The 20,449-nt window shown below is 38.3% G+C and overlaps 1 protein-coding gene across 1 annotated transcript; it reads right to left on the bottom strand.

The window, feature by feature from the left end:
• Positions 1-287: 287 nt before the first annotated feature.
• Positions 288-18,696, bottom strand: LOC124164955 (multivesicular body subunit 12B). The gene is made up of 8 exons (XM_046542193.1): positions 17,955-18,696; positions 12,209-12,446; positions 10,266-10,395; positions 8,773-8,883; positions 5,591-5,904; positions 3,296-3,357; positions 2,814-2,864; positions 288-323 (listed from the first exon to the last, which is right to left on the bottom strand). Exons 1-8 carry the CDS (start codon positions 18,051-18,053, stop codon positions 288-290), a joined length of 1,041 nt encoding a protein of 346 aa, XP_046398149.1. The 5' UTR covers positions 18,054-18,696.
• Positions 18,697-20,449: the final 1,753 nt, after the last annotated feature.

Here is a 20,449-nt window from a genome sequence, read left to right as displayed (position 1 = left end):
GGTTAACACCATCACATAAATTGTAAAATACACAAAAATGGCAGTGATGGTATAACTAGACCTTCAATTATTGCTGCAAAACAAAACAGCATGACTATAATGATGAGGATCACTTCTGACATGATGTTCACAAGAAAAAGACCCAAGGTAGACTTATTGATTGAGTACCTTTCATGCATAATGTGTCTGATTCTTGATCTTGCAGTTTTGACACTGATTCAGCACAGTAGAACATTTCAGATGGTGTTCAACACCCCAAACGTATCAACTAAAGAAGTGAAGTCAATTTAAGTTTGCCTCTCAATCCTGAAGTCATATGTGAACTGAAATAAATGAGAAAAAAATCATTAAGAAGTGAAAGCTCCACTGAAAATGATTGAGACTTAATAATGAAGTTTTTTTCCTGGCAGAAAATATGCAAATACCATGGTGGTATATAACATGGTGGAACTCCTTCATGGTGCACAGAGAGTAAGAAAAAAAGACTTGCTGTTCCACAAAATAAAATATATATTTGTGACCGGTTTCAATACGGCATATCATCATCTGGCCATCTCAAGAGGATGATACACCTTATCAAAACCGGTCGGAAATATATATTTTATTTTGTCGAACAGCAGTCTTTTTTTCTTACCCTTTGTGCATCAGAAAATATGCAAGTAGATCCCTTCTGAATTAATTAAATTTGTCACCCAAAGATGCACTATTAAACAAGGATATTAATGATGGGTTCAATAAAAAATTTGATTGAATCATAATCCAGAATTTATGAATCCTCATATTTTTATGAAATATAAGATCCGAATTGGCACTTTTTTCCTTTTCCAAATCGAAATTTTCATTTTTTATTCACTCTCATTCAGTTCTTCAAAGTATGTACCACAAATTTTATAGACCATTTCTGCAAAAAACCACTCAAGGGCAAAGAAAGTCTTAAAGCTTTAGGCACTCAGTATTCAATTATATCAATCAATTATTCCATAATTATTCAATATATTATCAATCGGAGAATTAATTTTTTCTTATAAGGAAAGTCCCTGATGTGTCACCACCAGATCTCATTCAAATTTTGCTAGGTGATAGGAAATTGATACCCATGCGGTGTAGTTTTTGTTTCAGCAGCCATGCTCCATACTTTCCGAGATATTAGCATCGGAATGTGCCATAAAAACTCCTAAATTGATGCAAACAACAGCACAACAATTGACCCTTAGGCCTGTTTCACATGGATGCGGATGGTCTGGGCTACTCACGTGGATAAGGTTCCATTGATGTCAATGGAAGCTTGCACATGAGTGCGGACCGTCCGCATATGGTGGAGCCATCCACATGGCCCCTCCACCCCGCGGATCATCTGCGTGCTTACGGGCCACAGAAACAGGTTAGTGCTTACACATGAATACAGACGGCTGATGGAGACCAAGTAGATTTGTCAGTAGAATTAGAACAAGCTTGGAGATAACAGTGCAAGTGCATCTCTTCGCCACGGAAAGTGAAATTTGACACAGAGGAAATATGTAATTTAAATTATCATATTCATTCGAACATAGTTCAGTAAATGTGGTCACTGAAGCGGCTTTTGATGTTCTTTGTGCCACATTAGCATGCACCCAAAACCTCCTTTGACAAGTACTTTTCTTCAATTTTTTCTAACCTGGTGTTCAGCAATTGCTTGAATTGCACTTGGAAGAATGATGTTCTTCCACCTTGGCAAGCTAAACACACCTGAAATTGTGCCGGATGCGGTTAGATTTCGTCCACACGTATGTGAACAACTGCGACTGCTCTCTGTGCCCCACACGCGTAGTGCGGACCGTCCACGTCCATGTGAAACGGGCCTTATACTTCATTGCTAGGATGAAGAGCTCAGACGTGTCATGACAGTGTACTGTTGTCTGTGGGTGACATTACTTCCCGCATTTATAACTTTCATTCCATGAAAAGCTAAAGCCTGAATCACACGATCATTTTTTTCGTCGCAAAAAGTGATCACTATCGCAATCACTAGAGTGATCACTCGCAAATGATCGTCGCCCGCAATTGTTTTTCGCATTGGCGATGAGGATTCCCATTGCTATTTTTCATCACTCGTCCGGTCGCTTTTTCCGTCGCTAAAACCATCCCTAAAACCCCATATCAGCCAATCGGTACGCATGCCCTTATGGAGCGATTGCAGTGCAATGTTTGACAATCGTGGGAACGACATAGATAAACAAACACGCTATATATTTTCGCTATGAGGGTCCTATGACAACTAGCTGTGATATCAGAAGTGATGCGAAAGTCAACGGTGGGAGGGACTGCGTGATTCAGAAAAATGATCACCAGAGCGATCGCTTTTCATGACGGATCGCGATAAGTGATCGCGATAGTGATTACTTTTCGCGACGAAAGAAAATGATCATGTGATTCAGGCTTAAGCATGGCTTTACAATCACTGTTAGCCACAGTGCATTCTGATTGACTGTAGGACGGTGCCAGCAATGGTTTCAGCTACTGAAAAAGTGATGCTGAGTAATGGAAAAAGGGATGGGATTTCCATCCCTCGAGCCATCACAGAATATGACCCTTGAAACAGTCATTTTATCCTCTATCATTGGAGTGATCACTTGAACTGTTCCCAAAAGGGATGGAAAGAATGATCAAGTAATTCAGGCTTTAGATTTTATACAAGTCATTTTTCCAATTCAATATTGCCCTTCTAAGCTCCCATCACCATTTGATTCTTCAAGGATAGTGTTATTGTGTCAAAATAATACGTGTTTCCATTCCAACACAAAAATGACCTCAAGAATAATAGCCAATAAACTTACCTCCTGTTCCAATTGATATTTGGTCTTGGGCTTCAAAGCAGGCAACAATAACTGAAATATAGGAAATAAAATTATAAATCATGCATACTGGAAAATCAAAGGAGATGGATAAAATATTTCTCCTTGGTGCCAACTTTGGAATGATACACACAACATAACCTTATCAATAGACTTACACTAAAAATTCTCCAATGACATGGAATTTTGTTCCCATCGTTTCTAAAAATAAGAGAGCAGAGAAGTGCAAAGACTTCTTACAGGAGATAATTTATCAGCATAGTAGGAGTCCGAATCGCAATGACAGATGTGAGGACTTAGTTTTACAGCTACATGATATAAATACGATTTTATTACATCAAAATTCAGACTAAATTGCCAATAAACTGTAGAGAGACTAATGAAGACTACATTTTATGACAGAAGCTTAATTTAAATAGGTAAATAATAGTTTCTTTTACAAATACATAAATCACTTGACTTACCGTTTGAGGATCAGCAATTTCCACAAAATTAGGATTTAAAATAAATGGAACACCTTCGAGACCTATAAATAAGAAAATATATTCAAAACATTTCAATCCAGCTAGAGCAGATTACCAATTAAAGAAAGTGATTATGGATACATATATTAGAGACAGTGTAAAATTGGAAATAAGAATTTATCACAATAAATATGAAAATATAATTAACCAAAGAGTTCTACCCACAAAATATAGCTTGTTTCAAAATGAATATCACTGTTTATAAACCTAAGAAATTATACTAATTGACTGACATGAATGATTCATCAAATAGGTCAAATAGAAACTGGAGGAGTTTTTTTTAAACACTATAGTACACATGCAGTATTTCTTCCATCTTCAGTGAAAAAGGATAATAAATGAAAGTTTATGTGCCTTTTAGTATTGAATTAGTCACTGTAACTGGTGTTTCTTAGCTTGATGGGAAACAGCAATATTAGCTCTATACTCAACAGCAGTGGCGTAATTAGGAATATGCTTTGGGGGGATGAGGAAGCTTTGGGGGGGGGGGAAGGATAATGGGGGTTAGTGGGGTCTACCCCCCCCAGGAAACTGGGATTTCAGGAAAAGTTTTTCAAAAATAGCATGCCTGAAAATGCATTTTACATCATTTTGGCAATTGGCAAATTTTGGCAAACCTTGAGCAGATGCAGTTATTATACATCAAATGCAGACAAGATTTTCATATAATATTTTGATTTCTCAGAGACTTTGGAGGGGGATACATCCCCTCACCCCCCCATAGTTACGCCACTGCTCAACAGCAATATGATGAACCAGAGAATTTAAATTGACAACATGATGGTGCACAGCCTCAGCATATAAAAGTTGAAATTTTTAAACATTCAAGACGAAAATAGTCCACTTTACACTTTGGTCCCAGAAAGCAAGAAGGCAGAGTATATACTTTATTTTTAGTGTTCAATAAAAATTTCTATATTTTTCATCAATATTGGGCATTGAAAGTAATAGTTTGCTGAGAATGTTCTACCTTAACATCTCATAATCATTTTGAAACAAGCTGTGCTTTCATACACATTTTCCTGCTTTAATATTTATATAATTACAGCAAACTTCTGATTTTTCAGGCTAATGATGTGGAGAGGCAGCACTAATAATCGGAAAACATGGTTCATCCAATTTTTCACTTAAATTTATTTTATCTAAATAATTTACACAAATCAAACAATATTTTAATACTAGTTATTCTGTTATTTTAGATTGCTTCCCGGACTCGTTGAAGGCTTTCTTCACCCGACCGCTATCTTTTTAATGGCAATTATGTGAACGTACTCATATTTCCCTTGCTAAAGCAAACGGTCGATGCAGGCAGTGCCTGACTAAGCAATCTTTACTTCCTTCGCCTCTTCTTCCACTTCCCACTCTGCCTTCACTTATGCTATTCCCCCTCCATCTGCCATTTAACCTTGAGAGGACGTGGCATAAACATGTCTGAGTGCGTCGAAATCTCCAGTTTCACTGAGCTATGTTCAACCACTTGCGAGGCCACAGCAGTAATTGTGAACATGAAAGATACATTTCAAGATCATAGATAACACATTTCTTAATTTACCATTGGTTAATCATCGATGAATCTTCTAAAATTAATTAAAAGTTCCCCATCGCTCATAGTCTTCTGCAATGCTAGAGCGGATGTCCACAACTTGAAACATTCCTTGACAGCAACTAAACAAAATAATTCTGTTTTACAAAGGGTTTTCTAATAGTAATAATAAGTCTGGTGTAGCCTTGCATAAAAATCCAAAAACCACAGTGATTCCCCATCAGATTTTTTTTTTAAGATATCAGAAAACATCAACGGAGAGTGAAACTCATGCACGGATAATGCGCAACAGATGATCTGCAGCCGGATAATCAGGAGTCTGGTATATAATGAATTTTTCCAATTGAAAAATAAGACTTCCAAAAATAAAAAAAGGCAATGAGTCAGTTTTTTTTAATCTTCCTTCAAGAGTCATCTTGTAATTTATTTCAAGGGTATTATTCATGTTCTTCATACTGGAAAAAATCGAAATTATAGCCCTTACTTAATTATAGGAAATACTAGAAATTATAGCCCATGGGAAAAAAATTTGCCTCACTACTCTGGTAGTAGCAAGGACATCTGGAAAACCCATTGATATTGCACAACAAAACTCAATCATCAAAAAATTCCTTTGATTTGCAGAAATATAGCCACAGAATTTAAAAAAAAAAGATTAAAAAAAATATCAACAATTGTAAGGAGATACTCACCCTGGTATGCATTGAGCGTGGCATAGTTTTTCGAGTTTGCATACGTATTGGCAATAGGATTCGATACCGGCACTGGAGGAGGTGGCCTTAAGGGGACTAGTGGTGGAGTAGGTGCTGGCCGTGTCGGTCGCAATGCAGCTGAAAGGATTTCGTATTCGTGACTCTCGGGAGGAGACGTGGACGGGGGAATAAGGGGACCTCTCCTGGTGGCCATTGGAGGAGAGGGGCTGCTGGTTTCTGTTGCATGAGTTGGCCCAAAGCCATTGGGCGCAGCAATCGGAGGTGAAGGCACAGCACTCTTCACATTTCTCAAACTAGAAAATAGAGCATTACAGGGGAGCTTGGTTAAAAGAAAATTCAAGAGAAAAAGAGTTCCACTTAAGCTAATACATAAGGAGATTAGGATGAAAACGCACAACAGGGTGTCCAGCCCGCACAACAGGGTGTCCGGCCCAACAACGCATAAACATTCATGCAAACTTTCAGGTTTTTCAGGGAAATTTTACAACATTCCAGGTTAGTCTTACACGATTACAGCAATAGATGAGAATTTCAACCTTTTCGCACCAGACGTTGGATGGAACAGACGGGCATTTTCAAACGCAGAACACCTGACGTCGCATATAGCTGTCGCGGATTTTTCAGCAGACGTCAACTTTAGCCGACGGGAGGAAAGGGAAGTGACCGCTGAGGTAGCTATTGTCTGATGCATTCAGGCCTAGCCTGAGACCCAGCTTAGCGAGTGCATAAGCAATTTTTAAATGAAATTTTAGCATAAAAAATAACTGACTTCCGGACTTGGAGCCTTAGTACCTTTCATTTACTAACTTTGTTGTTACTAATGCTAGAAATCCGTTTAAAATTCCACAATGCTTAAAAAAATGTAAGTAATTTTATTAGAAGAGTAAATTATTGAAAATCAAATAAAATGTTTGGTTGAAAACAACACTGGTAACACACTAAGTTGACCGTGGTTTCGAGCTATGATAGGGTAAGAGGGTGGAGTCCAGTGGCTAGGGCAAGGGACGGGATTTCCCCGTTGAGCTGGGTCCAAAATCTGAGGGACGAAAATACCAGGGTAACTCCATCCCAAAAAAGAGCTCCGCACTGAGAGGTTTCAAATGTTCTCATGCTACTTGTAGCACGAAAAACGTTTTCCAATTGTAGGCACCAGCAGGAAAGGGTTAAAACACCCAAAAAACTTCAATACTTTTAAATGATGCTACATTTTTGTATTATTTAACATTCTTAATTTAAAGACTGTAACATAATGTAAACAAGCCACCATGTCGTTTGATTAAATAATTTAAAATTAACAATGGTAGTGAGGAGGCAAGAATGGTAGTGGGGGATGCGGAAAGGAAATAAACAAAGGGGGAGTCGTGTATGGAGAGAAGGAGGAGGTAGACGTGTTATAAAGAAAGATCGGGAGAAAAACTATAGTAATGGTGTACTGAGAGAGTGGAGGAAGAGATACGGCAGAAAGAAGAAAAGGACGCAGAGAAAAAGCAGGCGCCTACGAGAGGGAAAGAGACCAGAGGAAAGGAATACGGCAGAACTCAAGATCCCCACTGGTGCAGTTCATGGCAGTGGCTCGATGAGTGGTAGTACGGATAGTACAAATGGTATTGTAATAGTCATGGCGGCTTGTTGATGTTGTTCTTTGCTCCCGAGTCTTAAAATATAGAGCTTGTTTTTGAAGTGTAATAAAATTATTTGTTAAGTTAGTAGTGGATAGTTAAAACGTTACAAGACTTATACTTAGAAATAGAAATTTTACACTGAGTTTGTGAATGTCTTACTCGGCACCTCAAGACAGTTGTCATAATATAAAGAAACTGGGGATTGAACTGGCCAAATTTCATGTGAAATAAATTTGAAACGAATAAAAGATTTTGAAATTCCCATTTGGAGCAAAAATACATGAATACTTCATGCATAATTTCAGGGACTAAAAATTCAGGCATAACAGGGTTCCCACTCTAGCTAAATTATAAAATTCACGGTTTTTTCCCGGTTTTCACGGTCTGAATGTCCTCAAATTCACGGTCTGTTGATACCCCATTTTAGGTAGAAATATTGATCATGCAACATACATCGGCCGCACATTAACTACAAATTTAAAAAACGCGACAGACGCCGTGAGTGCAAATGCAGCAATGACAGTGCCATCTCAAATGACGTCACTTATCGTTAGCAAAATGCAGGGCCTAATTGTGAGTGGGAAAATGGAAGGAGTAGTAGGGTGGCAGGAAAGTGAAGAAGTGTCTGATTTTTTGCCAGGGTTAATGAAGACTTTACCGGTTACCGGTTAGATTTTTAAGGTTTTATGATGAAATTCACGGCTATTTCCAGGTTTTTTCACGGTAGACTAAAGTCACGGCTTACTCACGGTTTTAAGGTTTTCACGGTTGAGTGGGAACCCCGCATAATTCCTGTTTCTCCCGGCCACCGGACATCATGAACAATTGACCTAGTTTCATGATTTCAGATTACAACAACAAACATTTCTACTATCTTTTCCAGAGTCTACAAAAAGTAGTTCATTAAAATTCAGGGAATCTTACATATTCTAAATACCACTTAAGTAATGAAAACATAGTAACTGAAGTATAATGAGTAATCAGAGTAAAATATTACTGAAAAAATTTGGATTACAGGTGACAATGATTTTTGTGGGAGATTTATATTTTATTGTTAACAAAAAATTTGAAGTAATACATGATGGAGTTCTATTCATCATTAGCAAGAAATCTTGAGTTCAGGAAATCTCAAATCAATGTTGCCAGGCAATCAAAGCCCACAAAAACTGGAATATCTGGTTAGGGTGAGTTTCACATTTTAGATGTTTACAACTAAAGTGTGTCATTACAGTTGCTGAAGTAAAACTTATGTTGCAATTAAACAAATGCTTGAGGTCATGCTGAGGAGATTGAATATTTATCATTGAATGTGCAATGCATATGTGAAGCTAAGTTAGCATCTGCAGCACTCTTTCCATTAATTTACTCAATTCATATGGGGATAACTGCTAATACAACAAAGCAAGAGTCAGTTTGCAGACAGTTGAGTCAAATGTTGCCGATTTCCAACTACAGCTCTGAGAATGGCATTTAGGTTTTTATTTATGAGTCACAAATGATAAAAACATTTGCTTCATGGTTTAATTCTTATTTGCTTACCCATAGCCCAGGCCTTGCAATAGCGATTGCGGATCGGCATTCGCTTGGGGATTCCTTATCTCATCACTCATATTAACCACCTTGTAGCAGAGTGTTAGACCATTGATCTCCCTGTGAAAAAGTAACAGGTAAAATAGCAAATAATTTTCAATATCTAAAGACGTTTGCATTTCATTTTTTTCAAAGGTTGGATATCTTATGCCTAGGAATATTGACTAAAAGCCAATTGAAACTGAACAAGTATTTCAGGACTTTAGATTCAATTTGCTAAGATTATACAGTGAAACCTCCGTAAAATAAACCCCCGAGAAAGAATTCAGAGAGATTTTAAGGAAACCCCCTATGTTGAAGTCAATGTCCCAGATGCGTCCAATAGATAATGCATGCAAAAAACCTCCCATTACGAACCTCTACAATAGCAAAAACTCCCTACAATGAAGTCTATGCTTGGGCCCAAAACTTAGAAAGTGCCCCTTTAGAATGAATTATTGAGAAAAAAAACAGTATTTTGCATTGACAGTTAATTATTTCCATGAATATTTACGTAATAAGCAGGAGGCAGAACTGCAGGAGGATAGTGCAGAATACTTATATGTTCAGGCATCATCAACTGCGATTGCCATCGTGACCTCAGTGCATAGCTAACTCCCATATTCTAACTCGTGTCAACAAACTCGCCTTGCCAAACCTCCACCATTTTTATGTATTCATAGTATAAACCAGTCACGTACATACATAACAACTGATATTTCAATGGAATTGTGACAGTGCGTTTTATTTCGTAGGTCTAATGGCCTTTGCTTTTTCAAACAAAATTGCAGCATATATCCACCAATTGATATTGACTTAAATTATTGCACAACAAGTGTCAACTAGAAACTCAGGAAAATTATGTACTACTTTTAAAATACATAATCCACAGGCATCAATTTTGGCATTCCTTTTATTTTAGACTGTAACTACAGTAACCGAAGAGGTGTAGAGCAGATTGGATGAGAAAAACAATCATTTAAATGATAAATACAAAGATTGAAAATTACGTGATGATAGCCACGGTTTTGATGATCAATAATAAACATTGTTTCTCATCACTACATGAAAGATTCTAAAGGTGAATAAAGCAAGACTGAGAAATTAACCCAACTTGCATTGTGAAGCACATGGAACACTTGAATTTCCCTGCGAAGACGCAACCGGCACATCAACTACATACAACGCAACCCCCTACAACGAAGTCATGGTTTTTCTGGTGCCAACAAATTTGTTGCATGGAGGTTTTACTGTACCACATTACAAGGGGACAACAGGCTAGGAATAAATAACGTAGTTGAACAACTCAGGGTGGTTAAAAAGACACCCAAAATTCAACATTACCCTAAGTAAAAATGCACTTACGTATTATTAATTTATCTGACAGTTTCTTGGCAAACATTCAGAGCTCTAAAGAAAAAAATTCTTATTGTATAATAGTAAAAGAAGTTAACACAACTTACCCAGCCCTTGTAAAACCCTCAGGAGCTTTCTTACTACGACTAAGAACAATAATATCGGTAACAGCACAGGATGCAAGATTCCTTTTGGCCAATCGGTAACATAATTGTCTTTTCCTCCACGCCTTTTGCTCTGGAGGGGAAAAGAATTCTCATTAATATTACGAAAATCATCAATACACAATATGATAGACTAGTATTTCAACAACATCACTTTTCAAATCTTAATGAACAACATCAATTTTCAAAAAGTTTGAGCCCAAACATTACTGTTGGCAATAAAATTCCTAAGCTTCCAGAAAGCATATGATTCAAGAGTAAAGATTAAGGAGTAATTGGACAAAAATATAACTTCTTACCAAATCTAACTAAATATCCCAAACTCTAATCACAGACTGTCCTGAACTCCATTCTTCTCTTAACCCTTTGTGGTTCAACGTCAAGGCCGGCTCGACAGGCCTTGAGCAACCATCAGGTCCAACGTCAAGTTGAGCTCAACATCACAAGGTTTTATAAGGGGATTATACAAGGGAAATGTGTCAAGAGAGGTCACACAGATAATTTTTAAATAATAAACTTTTTAATTGAACCTATAGCTCTCCAGACCTAAAGTTTACTTGGACCACAAAGGGTTAATTTCCAAGTGCCCTCCCACCCTAAATGCACCCCATGTTTCACAAACCAGTTCCCAGATTAACACTCATTCAACGCTCACTTTTTTCTGCCTCCCCACACTTCTTATAGTTAGCTCCCTTCCTGTGAGCCTTGAATCCTTTTCTCTATCCCCAAACATCTTCACAAACTTGGCTCGGTCTCACCCTCATCAATAGCATCACTGAATACTAGAGATGGGTCAGATTCGGTACACGGTTCTCGGTACTTCTGGTTCTTGGCCTGTGGAACCAGTATCGAGAACCAATCACATAAAGTCAGTACTTTGGGACCAGAATGGAATGGTGGCAAGGATTTGAATTTGACACCCAAACCCGAAATGGTCTGCACCATATTCAAGGCCAAAAAATGGAAAAAAATTAAAAAACGCACATATTACTTTCCCATCGCATGGCGTCCACGTTTTTTTCTTTTGAGAGTTCCTCAGAAACACGTGCATTTAAGGGTTTTTCAGTTTGTTGCACTCGCCAAAATTGTAACATTTCCGTAGCCACTTAGGCTGCTTTCAAACGAGCTGACTTTTTGCCTGATGTCATCCACTGCTCGGCACTGTTCTTTCACCATACCATAGGTGCCCGCCGATGCACCATCTAAGGCATGAGATACACACAATGCTACATTGAGGCCGCTTTCTCGTTCGTAGCCAAATCAGGGCATGTAGTGACAATTGCTCTTGAAAATCAAAGAACAGTTAATAATGCTCAAAGGTTCTACGACCATTTGCTTGCCGGAAGTGATCGCCGAGCTTCGGAAAGATAACCCAAATTGACACATTATGCTCCATCATGACAATGCAAGCTCACACACCGCTCGAGTCACATAGTCATTTTTGGAACAGCAAAACGTCAAAATTCTTGATCAACCTCCGTACAGCCCAGATTTAAGCCCCAATGATTTTTTTTGAAATTCTCCAGTATCAAGAATATGCTACGAGGAAAGTGCTTCCAGACATCTGAAGTAGCAGTTGATTCCTACAAAACAGCTATTTTGACTACCCCTACTATGGAATGGAATAAATGTTATACCAACTGGTTCCATCGAATGCAAAAGTGCATTGACTATTGTGGAGAGTACTTTGAAAAACAATTTAAAAAATTGCATTACTGTCACTCTTATAGTTTTCTTCATTCCCGATACTTAAAAGGCTACCCTCATACATGTCTTCAAGAACGTTTGGGGGGTTTAGAGCATATAAAATTCTGAATCATAACTTTTGATCATAGGAAAATTCACATGAAGTAAAAAGAAATCATATGAAATATAATAACACATACCCGAGTCTATTGTACGTGGCAGCAAAGAGTACCCATCTGGAGGCATTTCTTTGTCATTGATGATGATCACAGATTGAACAATATAATCTGTGGCTGGTGGAGGTGGAGGGCCATTCCCACCAAACTGTATTCCCCCAATGCCTTCAGTCTTGGACAAGCAGATATATCGAGTCTTGCGGGCAAAGAAGCCTTCTCTCCATAAATCAGCATCAGAGTCCTGATCGTGTGTTCGTGATACCTTTGATAGACACAAGACATTAGACTTATTACTCTCACTCCATTCATCATTTTTTAACATACAGGATAACAAAAATATTTTACAAGTTCAACTGATTCAGGCGAGATTCAGTGGAAGTCCAACATTTTGAAATGAAAGGTAGTTGCACTTTACCACAATAATTTAATGCATTGTACGCATTTACAGTGTTAAATTATTGTGGAGAAGTGCAACTACCTTTCATTTCAACAAAACATTTTGACTTTATAAAACAAGGCATTCCAAATATTATAACTGAGAGGATTCCATCATGCATTGAATTCAGAGGAGGCAACTGACAGCTAAGGTCATTAGCACCATGAGAGAATGGATAGAGGGGGAAGGATGGACAGAAACCCAGCATCAACATCAGTCTATTCCTAGCAAAAGGTGCCAAGGGGACCATGGCTTAACGTCCCATTCAAAAGACAGAGTGCTACACTGGAAGTGCCCTCCAAAAAGCACTCATGGTGGGATCGGGTAGCCTCTGAAAAGTCTCCATACAGGATTTGAACCGAATCATTTGCATGCGAAGCCAGCGCTATATCCACCATACCAACCCGGTCCCCTCATGTATTGAATAAATATAAAATAATGCAGTAGCTGTGATGCTATACAATACTTGCTGTAATATTTTTAAGCATTTAAAATCCACACTTCAAATCACAGAAAGAGGATGGACACTTGCAGAGCCTCATGAAAGCAATAAAAAGGGAACGAAATGCTGGTTTTAGAGTGCGTTGTATTAAACCCTCCTACATGTATGATTGTATTCCAGATTGGCAGGAAATTTAAAAACAGCAAAAATTATTTTGGCATTGTTTCCACAATGGTTTTCATAATTTTTAAGGGAGGGCATTATATACCCAAAGAATGAAGTGACTTGTTGCCCCCTTCATGCCACGGGAGGTGGGTCTATTGGTATGAAAGAGGTTGTGAGGAGGAGAAGCACTAATGATTTAGGCAAGATACTCAAGCATATTGTCTTTGACAATATCATGACTTTCTTTGACAGTCATAACTTCCTCCATGGCTGTCAACACGGCTTCCAAAAAGGTAGGCGAAGGTAAGGCAAAACACAGCTCGTGCTCTTTCTTCACGATGTTCTCAAATCTGGTGAATCAAAAAGACAAGTACACACAATATTTGACACTTAATGAGTGAGTTTTCTAGGAAATTACACTATTACCTATACCACTTATTTAAGTAATAGTGTAATTTCCAAGAAAACTTATAATGGAATACCACATAGTTAGAAATGAGTTAGTGAACTTTCTGAGTGATCGTAAACAAAAAGTAATTCTTGATAGATTTAGCTCTGATGTAGTAAAAGTGACATCAGGTGTTCCAAAAGGAAGTATAATCGGCCCACTTTTGTTGATTATATACATTAGTGACCTATGCTCCTGAATTAGCAGTAAAATATGTTTATTTGTTGACGACACCGTTGTCTATCGTGAAATTAGTGATCACTCTGACTATGAAATTCTATAGTCGGATTTAAACAAAATTCATCTGTGGAGCAAAGAGTGGGGACTCTAACTTGATCAGAGCAAATGCACGGCGGTTTATTTTTTGCAGAGTTCGTCCAACTATAACCATGTTTATGCTGTGGCTGGTATTAAAATAAAGGAAAGAGAAAAAGTGAAGTACCTCGGAGTTACGATAACCTTGAACCTCTTGTGGTGAATGCATATAAGGAATATTTGTGGCATAGCCCTGAAGAAATTAGGATTCGTCAAGCATATTATGGGAAGATTTTCTGATGAGAAAGAAAAAGAAAGGTGCTATTTCACACTCCTTCGACCACATCTTGAATATGCAGCAAGCATATGGGATCCGGTGCAGAAAGACTTCATCGCAAACTGAAAAAAATACTAAGGAAGGATGCGTGGTTCATCAAAAATTGCTAAGGGCATTCCCTTGATATTTCATCCCATCTGCTACGGGCATACAGACAGTGTTACCCAGATGTTAAGCGAATTAGGCTGGGAACCGCTGGAGACTCCGAGGCTGCACCCTAGGCTTAGATTGCTTTAACAATTGAGAATACATATCTTTAACTGCGACATGGAGAACATAATATCAGAGCCCCGCAATATTTCCAGGTCCGACAAAAGCGATAAATTAAGAGAGATATTAGGCGAACGGATATATTTGGGAGTAGGGTGGTTTCCTATTATTTTTTTATTGCCTAAATCGATAGATTATTACTCCTGGAGTACGTATTTCACTCTTCTATATTTTTTAATGACGATACCTATTTTTCGCGACTAAATGAAAAGTGAAAAATTTTGAGCGCGGTAAAACACGACGGCTAAGTATGAATGATGGGAAAACTCCGTGTGATGTCGTTCTGGTTCCTGCTGTCGCCGTGTGAGGTGACCTTGGGGCGAGTCTTTGAGCACTGATACGACGCAGGCTGCTAGCAGGTAGTGGAGTACTCTGCTAGCTGGTAGTGCTTGGCTTAAATAAGGATTATTAATACCTTATCAAACGAAGAAAACTTTCCGACCTTAGGCAGTTTTAATAGGTGATTATTAAGACATGTTTCCCTAAAGTCTGTGCCTCATGCATGCATTGGTAATTTCAGACGATGTATAACTCCTATCTACTCGTAAAGAAACTAGGTCCCTGTGACATCGCGTGGAATGGCATCGCATGGGCGCCAATCTGGACTTTTTCAAATGCGGTTAAAATTGACCATTGCCATTCTTCTAAACTGGGATTTCTAAAACCAAAGAATTTGTATATTATGAATACACTATAAATGGTGGGTAACGAATCGCAATCAATGCCTTTCTTTTTCTTTGATGAAGGAAACTACCCTATTTGTTTTTCCCATCAACGACTTTAAAAAATGCTAATCCTAATTTTGCATTTCCTTTTGTGTCAACGGCTGGTGTCCTAACACCTGCCATATGCCTTTTAGGTGCCTTGCAAGGTAGAATGTAGATGTAGATGCAATGCTGGTTCGGAGATGGTTGTTTCAACAACACAAGTCTAATAGTATATGGGTAAATTTTTTCTCAGGGAATTCATTTAGCAGGTGGCAAATCTTTGCCTTACGGCAGGCAAATTTTAACATTTTCAGGCCATTCAGCAGAGTGCCTTAATGGGGCCTTTTCATCTAAAATCATGCAGATTGTGCAAAATCATGTCAGTTGACCACTGCCAATTTCTCTTAAAGCTATTTATGAGAAAGAAGAAGTATCCTTATGATGAAATTTAATAGTGCTGAATCCAAAATTGCATTGGCCAAATGAATACTAAGTCTGCTACTTCCGGTTTTCAGCAAAGGGAAGTTCAGAGCTAGAAGAGAAGATATAGTGAAGGCTAGGGAAGTATCTATTCTTCCCTAGCCTAATTCAGAAGGCAATCAAAGTTGCAAAATGCACATATAATTTCAACAGAGAAGACAGCTACAAACTTACATTGGCATGTAATAATACCTTAAGATAATGGCAGAAACAAAATAGACACAAATCAATCAGCCAACCAGCTCTCACTATTGTTTAATTATGGGCACGACCCGGGTTTCGTAACTTGATTACATCGTAAAAACCATCCATCCATCCAAAAATCCATCGAAACCCAGGTTGTGCCCATAATTAAACAATAGTGAACCTTACAAAGTTTTACTTCTTTATTTCAAATATGGAGAGGTTTCACAAAGTAAAGCCTGAAGTTATCAGTTATAACCAGTTCTCAAATTAAAATCGGTGAGAATGCAGTGAATTTTTCTTTGACCTGGACATTTAGAGGAGATTTAGATACTCATGATGATAAATGAATACAAGAAGAAGCATGGGAGTATAGAATGATTCTTCCAGATGAAGTACATAAAATCCAATCGCTTGAAAAATTGATTTCTAAATTTACCAGCGAGAGATGCAGCGACAAAGGTATTCAGTAACAGTGATAGCTCATTCCACGAAAATTTTCACCTCAATTCTGCGCCTTTAAAGTTTTCCAAGACCAGAATCTTATTTGCCTGATTTTCAGTCCTCATATTATTTCCTTGATCAGCACAAACCCTGTCAAGGATTGTAAGTCAGAGCATAAAAGTCTACTAACTTTAATAATAGTACCTGGTGACAAGCCCAAAAAATATTCATTCATATTATTCACTCGGAAAGTGTTCACTTTAATGTGATTTCAAAGACTTTAACCGACAGTTTAAAAGAGACTACTCAAATTAATACCTGCTCTGAGATATAAAACTTTCAGAAGCTTATCACACAGAAAATAAAATGAAAAAGATAATTAGATATCCAAAAACTGCAATTCAGCAGCAGATCCAAGACCAAATCTGAGTAGTATCGCTGTAAACCATAATAAAATGGAGATCAAGGCAAATGGATTGCCTCAATATATATGTTTGTCTTATTGGGAGGTCTCATTTTCTGGATTCACACCTGCTCCACTAAAATTCCAATAATGATAATACCTTACTTCTGGAAAGTAGCCGCAAACTACTTGCCACTGACTGCGGCTAGACTAAACCATTCATTTTAATACAGAAGAAGATTTATGCATGATGAATGCTTAATTTTTCCTCTTCATTAACAAACAATGTTAGCACGTCATAGACTTGGCTAGAAGTTATTTTCCTCAGTCCATCATCATCCGTTTAACACAAATGATAAATAATAAAAATCAAAGTTTAACAAGCTGGAGTGCATACATTAAGATAAAAATAGAGGGCTGTACATGAAGTAATAACAAAAATGCACTCAAGCCTGACACATTCAACCAGATAACCTGAGGGTTACCAGAAGATTATTGCTGAGCTCATCAGAAGATACAACACCTGCTCATTGTATTGAATTGGGGACGAAAATTTCTAACTGGCATTAGAAAAGTAAATAATGATAAGAACAGTGTACAGCTGGTTTCGCTCCACATTCACTCACGGCAATTTGATTATTCAAATATAATAAATGACAATAATCTTGCAAGAATTAAGGCGATCGCTTTGAGAAGGATCGAGGTTATGTCAACAAGCATAGATGATATCGACAACTTGATAATCGCGAGATATGACTACGTGGTTTCTTTAATTTACCACTGTCATAAAACTCTGTCACCCTTCCATTTCCTTATCTGACGAATGTTAACTCTTAGCTTAGAGCATATGATGCCTAGGGGTACCATCTTTCGGAATACATAACAAATAAAACGAAGAACAAAGTAAAAGCTAAAAAAACACAAGTAGCAAAGGTTGGCAGGTAAAATATAATACAATTATGCAAATAATATTTACCTAATAGGTAAACACATTCCATCTATATCATAAATAGGTAGGTGTGAAATCAATCCATGATGGTCCAAGCAAACTTTTCATAATTTTTTATAAACCATAAACCATTTTTTTGTGCATATTTTTTCAGAATATAAATACTACCGAGGTAATGTGAACTTGGAGTATCAGATGTAATTTCCAAGCAAGTTACCCATAAGTTTCGGGCTTTTGACTATAGTACTTACCACCACATAACCCGGAGGACACTTCTCAGGATCTGACACTATTCCAATTGCTGTAATGGGCCTATCGTCAGGCAAGGTGCTGTACACTTGATGCATCATTTTTCCTCGATTGTTGGTTGATTCACGCGAATGACACTTTCAACATCACAAATACACAAAATTTCCTTAAGTCTTTCCTGCAATCACTGGAACTACCCGTAAAGCGCACATTCTAATCATTTGGAAACAAATAGTATGAATAATGCATCTTAAAACTTGGTTCCGCAAAAAATAACATTCGAACAAAAGTATCACTTAAATGTCATCAAAGGTAACAGCTGCAGAGTTAAAGATCACAAACAATGAAGTAAAAATGACAAGGATCTTCCAAAAGTTCAGTGCCCTTCACCCCTACACAAAATTTTCCGTTATATCATGATTAAAGTTGCAATTAACAACATTTATGACGGTTTCACTAAATCCCTGTTTCCCAGAGAATAAACTCGCACGGCCGGAAACAGGCTCTTCGAATTAGTACGTGAGTAACCGTAGAGGCGTTGTCATCGCAGTTTCAAAAATCAAATTGACGTTCTTCCGTACCAATGATAAATTTCAAGGTTGTAATCTGAAATGTGCAGGATACTTAATAACGGATGCTATGAGCATGTCGGACAAAACCATTCAATGGACAGCGCTCAATAGCCTGGAATAGAACAGCATTTTTTTTGGATAATTCAACAGACGGGAAAGCAGTAGCCACCGCGGCAGTGACTCACTGGGCAATTACAATTTACGCAATCTCTTAGCAAGAAATGTTTGAGACTGCCTGTCACTTTATGTCTCGGGCTGGAAATCCATGGTGCGTTATGCATGCTAATATACAAAAATGGGTAATCACGCCGACTCTTTTACTGTATGGATCTTTGTAATCTGGAGCTCGAGGAAAAATTTTGTCAGTAGGCTGCACTTACAATTAGTGATAGTGTGGAATAAATGGAAGGCTGAAGCTACCGAGGAGATCTAAAGACCCAAATCCTTCCCAAAATTTTCGGGATTACCATCTTCACAGGACCTCCTCTAGATGTACCTCCACCTACGTAACGGGCCCCTCCAAATTGACCCCCCCCCCCCCCCCCAACTCTTTTGGCCAAGATTTTGGATAAAGGGGCCTCATGTGTAATGACTGAATAATTGGTTGGAGGGGGAGCGAAACGACAGTGGAAGAGGTATTAACTCATGACATAATACTAAATATGACCTATTAAGTGTCATTATATTCTCAACTGTCCATATATGGACAGTTGAGAATTGTAGTTGTCATATTTGAAGGATGGAAAGTTCCAATCTGGCTCCGCCCCTTCCCTCCAGGATTTTCATGTTTTCTCCATTCTCCGTTTTCATTTGCAGTTGAATACATCAATATTTCTTGACAGGGGCGGATCCAGGATTTCTTTCTGGGAGGGGCACAAGCAAGGCCGTATCCAGAATTTTGTTCAGGGGGGGGCACAAGGATACCTTGTTATACAAAACGAACGAAATGATAATGGGACCGTATTAAAAATCTAGCATATTTTTAAGGGTCTGGGGGGGGCACGTGCCCCCGTGCCCCCCCCCTGGATCCGCCTATGTTTCTTGAGATTGCTTCATACTCACAATATCCAATTACTTTCAGCGACCTGTACCCCTCCAAGAAGGATCTGCCAAGTGGCATACCCACTATAATATCATGGGTGGATTCAGCATCAAATTTTGGGGGAGGGGTCATGACCTGGGTCTGGGGTGTATGAAGTACCCCACGGGAGAGTGGGGAGTTTTTACAATAGTGTGTGCTACGCTCTATGACAAATGAAACTCGAACTTCTCTCACCTTTGGGGCATGTAGCCACGCAATTGCATACACACTCCCTCTAGGACACAAAAACTATTTGAAAATTTTGATAAAATTTGGGGGAGTCATGATCCTTGTCGTCCACCCCCTAAATCCACCACTGACAAATATAGAGCAGCCAGAGTAGAGCCTTGGATGCTGGGAGGGCCCCATGAAATGAAACTATATGATATTCATAAATATCATATACTGAAAATTTATTTGGCAAAGATTTAGTTTAGTTCTCAGAAGACAATGAGAACTCTATCTCTAAGTTTCTATTCTAACGACAATTGTCTCTTTAAGATGGAGTCTTTTCTGCAGGATTGATATGATTCAGAGATTAATTGAGGATAAGCAATTGGAAGCCTAGAAGGGAAGGAAATGGGAGGATGAGCAATTGAAGGCAGTGAAAATTGTTGACTGACAACTCAGTAACTCCTTCTAATGGCAACCCACAGGATGTAGAAACGAAGGTTCCCTAAAGAGGGGAATTACCACAATTAAGAAGAGGGGCCAAAAAAAGGTGCCACGCTGGGGAGGATTTTAATTATGACTTTCCAACTACTGGCTGATCCAGGATGGAGACAAAAGGGGGACTAGGTGGAGGGCCTGGGGGGTAACTTTCCAGCAGTAGTGGGAATTCGAA

This window comes from Ischnura elegans, chromosome 9, assembly GCF_921293095.1.
Source record: "Ischnura elegans chromosome 9, ioIscEleg1.1, whole genome shotgun sequence".
NCBI classification, from domain to species: domain Eukaryota; kingdom Metazoa; phylum Arthropoda; class Insecta; order Odonata; family Coenagrionidae; genus Ischnura; species Ischnura elegans.
Note: the sequence above shows the minus strand (reverse complement) of the source record. Positions and strands in the feature narration are given on the sequence as shown.